The sequence below is a fragment of the Macrobrachium rosenbergii genome, chromosome 51 (assembly GCF_040412425.1).
Source record: "Macrobrachium rosenbergii isolate ZJJX-2024 chromosome 51, ASM4041242v1, whole genome shotgun sequence".
Classification (NCBI taxonomy): domain Eukaryota; kingdom Metazoa; phylum Arthropoda; class Malacostraca; order Decapoda; family Palaemonidae; genus Macrobrachium; species Macrobrachium rosenbergii.
In genome coordinates this window covers 5210233-5219136 of record NC_089791.1, presented here as the reverse complement: position 1 = coordinate 5219136, position 8904 = coordinate 5210233, and the positions used below count along the sequence as shown (strand labels likewise).

The 8904-nt window shown below is 38.0% G+C and overlaps 1 protein-coding gene across 5 annotated transcripts in view; it reads right to left on the bottom strand.

The window, feature by feature from the left end:
• Nucleotides 1-1241: 1241 nt before the first annotated feature.
• Nucleotides 1242-8904, bottom strand: part of LOC136833122 (DNA excision repair protein ERCC-8-like) — a 232215-nt gene continuing 224552 nt past the window's right edge. For all 5 annotated transcript variants that reach the window (XM_067094776.1, XM_067094777.1, XM_067094779.1 and 2 more), the window contains exon 5: nucleotides 1242-2137. In XM_067094776.1, coding sequence (XP_066950877.1) covers nucleotides 1404-2137 — 734 coding nt within the window. In that variant the 3' untranslated portion in view covers nucleotides 1242-1403. The remainder of the gene's footprint in view (nucleotides 2138-8904) is intronic.

Sequence of the window (8904 nt, the reverse complement as noted above, 5' to 3'; positions counted from 1 at the left end):
TACTCATTTCATTATTTTTTAGAGATTGAGCGATACTATATTTGTATAGTATGTTTTAGCCATGGAGAGAGAGAGAGAGATGAGAGAGAGAGAGAGAGAGAGAGAGAGAGAAGAGAAGAGAGATCACACGCAGAGAGAACGGGCAACGTCAAGAAACATCCAGTTACTTGTGTTTTCCCGCTGAAGTGCTCCACACATCATAAAGAACGCTCTTGCAGATTTAAATAGATTTGGTCAACTTACCGTAGCTGTCCCAACATTTACTGCCATTAATTCCAGCTGACTTTTAACACCGTGAAATACAAATATGAATGTGTGAAAATTAAAGAAATTATCACTACCTCGTATGATGATGCAATAATAAGCCTGTCCATAACGGAAAACGAGTAAATATTGTCGTTCTGATAAAGAGTACTACACCGAGATATTCACACACTATCTTTTAGATCTCTATGAACGAAGTCATCTGAGAAATTCTGATTACTTCGGACATGCTTGGTGTTTTTAAGTATCTGAACGTTTTTGTTTTGCAGATTTAACATATATGATATAATTTGCATTGTATTTTCATATTCTAGAGTAAATTTACCGAGATTATGTGTTTTCTGTAAGAAAAAAATAAAAATTCGATGAACGAAATCTAAAGAAAACTGTATCTTCACTTTTCTTGCCGAGTGTACATTACATTACATAAATGCGGATTTGTGGAGAGATGAAACTATTTAAACTCAAAGTAGGACTATGACAGTCATCGCTACAAAACAAATGTAAAATTGGCATTATCCCATCTGAGAACTGGAAACGGCTGTTTAACACATGGTTACTTAATGGTCATCAACGAATTCCCCTCTCGTAATTGTAAAGTAGTCTTAACCAGACCAGAGTAACTTCTAGACACTCATATGGAGGGGCCAAAAGATTTGTTAAATAATGGCAGGTGAAGATTGGAGTGTAAAACCGTTTAAGTATGTGAATAGCTGGGCTAGATGAAACCAGAGGAAATTAATTTATAGTAAAAGGCAGAAAGCAAACCAGATTGAGGCCAAAGCAACGCTATAAATACCTTTAGTATGCCATACTGCATGCTTCTTGTACCATTTTGCTAGCAGTACGTACCATTCAAAGTCTGAAATTTCATTGATCATTTTCAAATCGATACTAAAATTCAGTGTTATTAAAGAAATATATGCATGCTGTAAAAAAATGGCAATTTGAACAAAATCTTGAGATTCAAACAACTATTCAGGCTTTAAGATGTTAATTCACCTTAGGACCATAAAAACTTTCTAAGCAACATACTGAAGCAATATTCCCTGATCCCACATGTGTAGTAGGTCTGTAAATCATACATTCATTAAAAATATTTTGACACTGAGGAGGAAATTGTGCAAATGCTCACTAAATCAATCTTCATCACTACTCCATGTATCCTGAGTCACCCTTGTTCTAGTAGTTTGCTGCTGCTGGTTAACAGTAGGCATCTCCTCTTCCTCTTCATCACTCAAGTCATTATTAAATAACTGGCTGGGAGTCCAAGTAATAAAGTTCCTGTCACCGCTATAAGAATACACATTCATAGACATTGGGTTAAACAAAACTCCATACACAGTAGAAAAATGTCCTTCCAAAACATTAACCAAGTCGCCAGATAGGACATTGTACGTAACAATTCTAGATTTACTAGGTACAAATACCAAATCAGGATATGTATAAGAAGAGACTGCAATTCGCATAGCACGTTTTAAATCTGTATAAGTCTCACCATAAAACACATTCATGTTTTCTCCAGTGCTCGAGTTCCACAACTTCAAATCACCGTCATAACCAAACGTCAAAAGCCACAAGCCATCAGGGGTAAAACATAAGGATGTAATACGACTTCTGTGGGCAACTGGTATCTTTTTCATTCTTTTCTTTGAGTGTTTCTTTTCTAACACAGAGTTATCATGCATGTCCAAGGCCATTATACACGCCTTTGCTGACCGAACATCCCACATCTTCACTGCCTGATCTTTACCACCTGACACTAGTATATGCTGATTTCTTGGAGACCACTGAGTAAGCTGCACACGTTCTGTATGTGCTACAATTCTATGGGTAGATGAACCAGTCCGCAGATCACAGAGTATAATCTCTCCTGTAAAAGTTAAAGTCGCAAAACTTAGACATTTGTAATAAAGTAAATTAAACAATGTATATTAATATAAATAAAAATACGTCTAGTGAGAAAGCTCACAGAATGCAAAAAGCTCCTTTACATATGTTAGAACAGAATAGCCAGGGAGTAAGCTACAAACTTTACATTTCAAAATCCATAATTAATGAAAAAATTATAAATTTTGTTATAAATAAAACACTACTGTATCTATTACATATCTATTGGAATATAAGACACTGTAAACAAATTCTTAATAACTGGGGGTAAATGTATGAGCAATAAGTAACTGGCATAAGGGAAAAATTCCTAATAGTATTTGGTACCCTATAAAACCTATTATGCTAGTCTAGTAACGCAACTTGCATGATTATTCAAAGTTAACTGTACAGTACCAATTATTTTTGCAACCAAGAACATTTTTAGATAAGTATACTAAGAATATTGCTAAAGCAATACATATCCCCTACCAGCATTTTGCTGAATAAAATGTCAAAGACATCGTTATAATTCTTGCAAAAATAGATAAGTTTGAGTGAAATCTCTTCAACTGTGTATGGGGAGTTGCTGTGAAAGGATGCTTTCCTTTCATGTACATTGCAAAGCATACAAATGGATGCTCCCCCTTTCCTTCACGTTTGTACCTGATGGGCTACCACAGTACCAAGTTTGAATGAAATCCATTCAGTTGTGATGAAAAGGTGTGACAGGAACTTGTGTCACAGGGCAGACAGACAGGCAGCAAATCTCCTTTTATGTGCAAGTAATCCTTCAGTTATTAAGATCACCATTATCCAGAACTCGGCATTATCCTACACATCCGGACCAGTGGCCAAGGCCCCAAAGATATATCAATCAATCAATCATTTCCTGTGGCACCCACGGGGATGCATAGGGCCTCAATGAACTCACACCACCACATTCTGTCCTAAGCTAACTCCTCAAGATCTCCCCAACACTTGTCTCTTGCTTCCCGCCTCATTGTCCTTAATCATGTGTCCTTTGGCCTACCTCTACCTCTTCCACCAAGGGCAACCCACCCCGGTGTATCTTGTACTATTTCGTCTTCTATATACATGGCCTAGCCACTTCCAACGTGAGAACCTAACATACTCATCGACTGGCTGCACCCCCGTTACTTCTCTAATTCTGTTAATTGATATCCTATCCCTCCAATTAATTCTTAATATTCCTCTGAGAGCCGTATTTTCAAATGCTAAGAAACCATTACCTTATAAATTTTGATTTTGGTGTGCACAGAAAAACTGCTATTCTTCTTCGTTTTAACGTGCTTTTTCCCATTTTTTTTTTTTATATGGGGTAAGCATGATGCCTTCTTTTTGAAGGACTTTTGATTTGGCGTTGGGGTAGGCCGTTCGATCGGCTGCCCTGCCTGACATCGCTTAGACCACAGTAATGGTGTGTACATGTATCATACCAATCCCAAGCTCCCTTTCTCCCAGCAGCGAGGAGAACTGGGCGGTTAGGTCGACAGTTCGAGACGTGTGAGGTGTCTGTTATGTTTTTTAGAAGATGTTGGAGTGGCTTTGTTTTTGTGTGTATTAGTCTGTAACACCCATTTGCTTTCAGCAAACCTGTCTGTTGATTACATACGTAATCCCGGGGTGTCTACACAGATAGCAAAGTGTCTGCCTTCTCTGACCAGTCGGCTGGGGATTTGAACCCGCGCCACGGACCTCTACGAAGTCCTAGGCTGCTGCTCTACCGACTGAGCCATCGAGGCTCTGAAAAACTGCTATTCCAAATATTTTTAAACATTCCCATTGCCTGATGAGCCATTTTTAATCTTTCCATAAGTTCTGTGCTCAGAGAATCATCCTTATCTAAATAAGTACCTAAATATTTAAACTTACCCACTTGCTTTACAACCGAGCCTTCAGTTAGAGACTCCTGTGCATTTTCAATACGGTATTCATATTCACGATTTCAGTTTTTCCACTATTAACAACCAAACCAACCTTTCGACCTTCACTCACTAGGCAACCCAGCACACTTTGCATCTTTTCTGGCCCCTCACAAATCAAAACCATATCATCAGCATAATCCAAGTCAAGAAGTTTCCCATTTTCTCCCAACAGTATACCTGCATCCATTTCTCTTTTAACCCTTCTCATAACGTAATCTACGACCAATACAAACAACAGAGGAGACAGAATGCCACCCTGAATCACATCAGACTTAACTTCAAATGGATCACTCAAACACTCATCAACCATCACTTTACAAGATGTGCTCTCATGTATGTTCATGATAACCTTCACAAACTTTTCCAGTATTCCATAGTGCCTCAGGATTTTTCCCATAGTATGTCTCGAAATACTATCAAAGGGCCTTTTCAAAATCAACTAAACAAAGACTTAATGGAGTTTTCACTTCATTAGCTTGCTGCATTAAATGCCTAACTATGAAGATCTGATCACTGCAACCCCGCCCCTTTCTACAGTAAAACCGGCCTGTTCATCCCTCCAACCTATTCAACAATACTCTATTGAAAATTTTCAAGGCTACAGGTGACAAAGTGATTCCCCTCCAATTACCACACCTACTCAGATTTACTTTCTTTGGAACTTTAATGATCACACCATTCTTCCAACCTACTGGTATTATCCCTGTAACCCATATCTCATTGGATAATATCTTCAAGACAAATACTAATCTATTCTCCTTCACTTTAAACATTTCCGGGAATAAACCATCCTCTCCTGGTGCTTTATAATTCTTTAACTGTTTTATTGCCTTAACTACTTCTAGCCTGATCTCACCTTCTTTTTCTCCATCTATTTCTACTCCTTGCACCTTCTTCGCCCAGTCCCACCTCACCACAACCATCCATCTGATCTGCTGACGTCCCACACTCCTCCCCCCCCATCACTAGGATGTTCTTAGCTCTCTTGATTGGCTCCACCTCCTCTCTTCTTATTACATGGCCATACTATCTCAGGTGAGCTTCCTTAGCCTTCTCCTTTACATTACATATACCACACATTCTTCTTATATCTTGACTCTCCCTCCTTTCCAGTAGCAATACTCCAGCAATCCATCTCACCAACCTCATCTCAGTTCTTTCCAAGTCCCTCCTCTTTCCTCTTAAGTGCCCAAGTTTCTGCCCCATATAATAGTACGGGCCTGATAACTGTCTTATAAATCTTCATTTTGAGCCTTAATGGAATTTTCTTGTCTAAAACAATTCCAGTTACTTCTCTCCATTTTTGCCATGCTTCTTTCACTCTGCTTTCTCAGTACCTCCCTCCTCTGCTATTACTGATCCCAAATAGTTAAACTCATCATTCTGTTTTAGAACTGTACCATCTTCCGATTGAATGTTTACTTCATGCCCTTCTTTACTACTAATCATTAGCTTTGTCTTTACAATGTTCACTTTCAATCCTTTCTTTTCTAGGGCTCCTTAAATCACAGCTCCTCATGAATATTAAAATTGGTATCACTGAAAATGTAATAGATTCTAACAAAATTTCCTTCATTGATCTATTTCTAAAATCTGATAATTGCTGAAAGTTATATTTTGGACATTCACACAATACATGTTTGACAGTTATCAACACTTTGCAATCCGGGCATTTGGGAGTAGGGCCACATGGAATGTTCATTGAGTGTCCGTGTGTCAAACGAGTGTGGCCTGTTCAAAGACGCGTAAGAATTACTTTTGTGTCTCTCTCTCTGATATGATGAACTCCATTTTCCAACACTGGATTTTATCTGTTTTAATTTATTATTTTCAGGTTCTCCATTCCATATATTTTGCCATTTACTTACAATGCTTGTGTTTTTATATATCATATAGTCACTAATAGGGATGTCTACATTTGCTCTTGTCATGTGGACTGCTTCTTTAGCTGCTTTATCAGACTCTTCATTTCCTTTAATCCTTACATGGGCAGGGAGCCAACATATTTCAATATTTTTTCCATTATTATACAATTTATGGAGTGAAAACTTAATTTTTGTACAATATTGTTTTTTTTCTTATTATAGCTTTGAATGGCTTCTGTAGTAGTGCTTCTGGAGTCACTATAAATCACAAAATTATTACATGAGGCTTCTCTGATTATTTTATGGCTGATGCTATTGCACATAACTCAGCCGTAAATACCGAGGCATTATCTGGTAGAGAGAACTGATACGTTTTGTCTGGGAATACTGCAGCATATCCCACTCCGTATTGTGACTTAGATCCCTTGGTATATAAGGGGGCTTCAAAAAGTTCATGGAAAACATCCATATCTTCTAAGTTTACGGACGAATTTGGTTTTCATTACAACTGCTTGTTATTTCACTAATAGTCTTTATCCCTGTTGAACAGGAACCGTCATATACATGTAACAACGCTGTACCAGTAGTCTGAAGTTAGCACTCACTCGAGTAGCATGGATTCCAGCAAAATCGAGGCCAGAACAAACATCAAATTCCTGGTGAAGCTAGGCTGGAAGAACAGTCAAATCATCGATGCTCTGCAGCAAGTTTATGGGGATAATGCCCCAAAGAAATCAACCACCTACAAATGGATAACTCGTTTTAGAAGTGGAAGAGACGATGTTGAAGATGATCCTCGAAGTGGCAGGCCATCCACGTCAGTTTGTGAGGAAAACATTGATGCAGTTTGCAACCTGATTGAAAAAGATAGGTGAATTACCACTGAATTAGTTGCCGATACCCTTAATATCTCTGTTGGCTCAGCTTATACAATTCTAGTGGAATACTTGGGGCTGAGCAAACTTCCTGCTAGGTGGGTCCCAAAGCTGTTGCGCCCTGATCAGCAGCAAACAAGGGTAGGCCTTTCAACAGGAATTTTGAACAAGTGGGATGAAGACCCTGAAGCATTTCTAGATAGAATCGTTACCGGTGATGAAACGTGGCTCTACCAATATGATCCCGAAGATAAAACTCAATCAAAATAGTGGCTGCCAAGGGGTGGAAGGGGCCCCATCAAAGCAAAATCAGAACGTTCAAGAGGGAAGGTCATAGCCACCATTTTCTGGGATGCAAAGGGGATTTTGCTAGTTGACTTCCTTGAAAACAGAAGAACAATCAATGCTGATTATTACAAAGGAGTTGTGAGAAAATTGGCTAAGAAAATTGCTGGAAAATGTCCAGGAAAGCTGCATCGGCGAGTCCTTTTCCATCACGACAATGCCCCCGCTCATGGCGCTCACAAGACGCAAGCTGTGTTACGTGAATTTCGGTGGGAAATCATTCAGCATCCACCTTATCGTCCTGATTTAGCCCCTAGTGACTTCTTTTTGTTTCCAAAACTGAAAAAATCTCTGAAAGGCATCAAACATTCGTCAGTTGAAGATGTGAAAAACGCTGCTTTGACATGGTTCACATCACAAGGCCCCCAGTTTTATGCAGATGGTCTTAAAGGCTGGTACCAACCACTGCAAACATGTATTGACTTAGATGGATCATATGTTGAAAAATAAACATCATAACTTGAATAGTTTCTTTTATTTTTCCCTTTTCTATAAACTTTTTGAAGCACCCTCGTATTGTGTAATGTGGACTTTTTTGGATTATATGTTCTACTGTATATTGTCTATGGTGTTCTGGAGTATATAAAACTTTTTGATAAATATTTTAAGTGTGTACATATTCTCATTTTATTCATTGTCCAAGGAGGAAGTGATTTTAATATTAAAGGTAACTGTATATTTATATTTAGTGACTCAAACAATCTTCTAGCTCTAATTGGGAAAGGAGATGGATGATTGTTTATACAGTATGTTGGGTGTGGTGGCAGTCTTGTTGCATCTTCTCAGCAATAGTCAGTATACAGTAAATCCCCGTATTCGTGGGGGATGCATACCACACCCCACCATGAATAGCTAAAATCTGCGAATACTTAAAACCCCTCCAAAGACACTTAGAACTGCCTATTTTGATAGTTCAAAAACAAACAAAAAAATCTAAAAATGCTTATGCCTGAGTATTTTAATAGTTTTATTACAAAAAGTGCATTTAGTCATGAAAATGATATGAAAATGCAGTAATTAGTGAATATTTCCCAGTGAAAAATACCATGAATCGGCGAATTTTCCATGAATAATGTGTATATATGTTTCATAGGAAATCCGTGAATATGCGAGTCCGCGAATCGTGAGAACGCGAATGGGGGGGTTTACTGTACTGTAGTTTTGTATAATTTTCAAACGTTACCTTTGTGGTACACATTTTTTTTCAAAATGTCATGGTGTTAATTTACATATAGAACTTGAGAACTAAGTTTGTTATCCACACTGACATTACTATCTTCCATGTGAACCAAAGTCTGCTTTCCATCACTTAATTCTGAGCTCTTCAGGAATGTTTGGAGCCAATTTCTCTTTACAGATGGTGTTACTAATTATGTTTACACAGAGTCATCTGTGCAAATGACAAGCACAATATGCTTACTTATGGTACTGTTTGTGGGCTTATACAATTTTTTAAGAGTGTTGTGGCATTTATTCGACATTGCTATGTGGTAATACCATAAATTTTTGTATAATGCTTACTACTAAACCATGATTTCTTTCTGAGTAACATTAAGTAAAGCTGCAGGTGCCTAGTTTAGATAACATTATATACTTTAATTTGTGTAGCCTAAGAATGATACTCAGAGGTAAAGTACATCAGTTTAGGAGTATTAACAGATGAAATATGTGTACTGACTAGATGGGCATCCTGCTCTTTACTTGGGAGGTAGACATTTAGGAAAGCCTATAAACCTG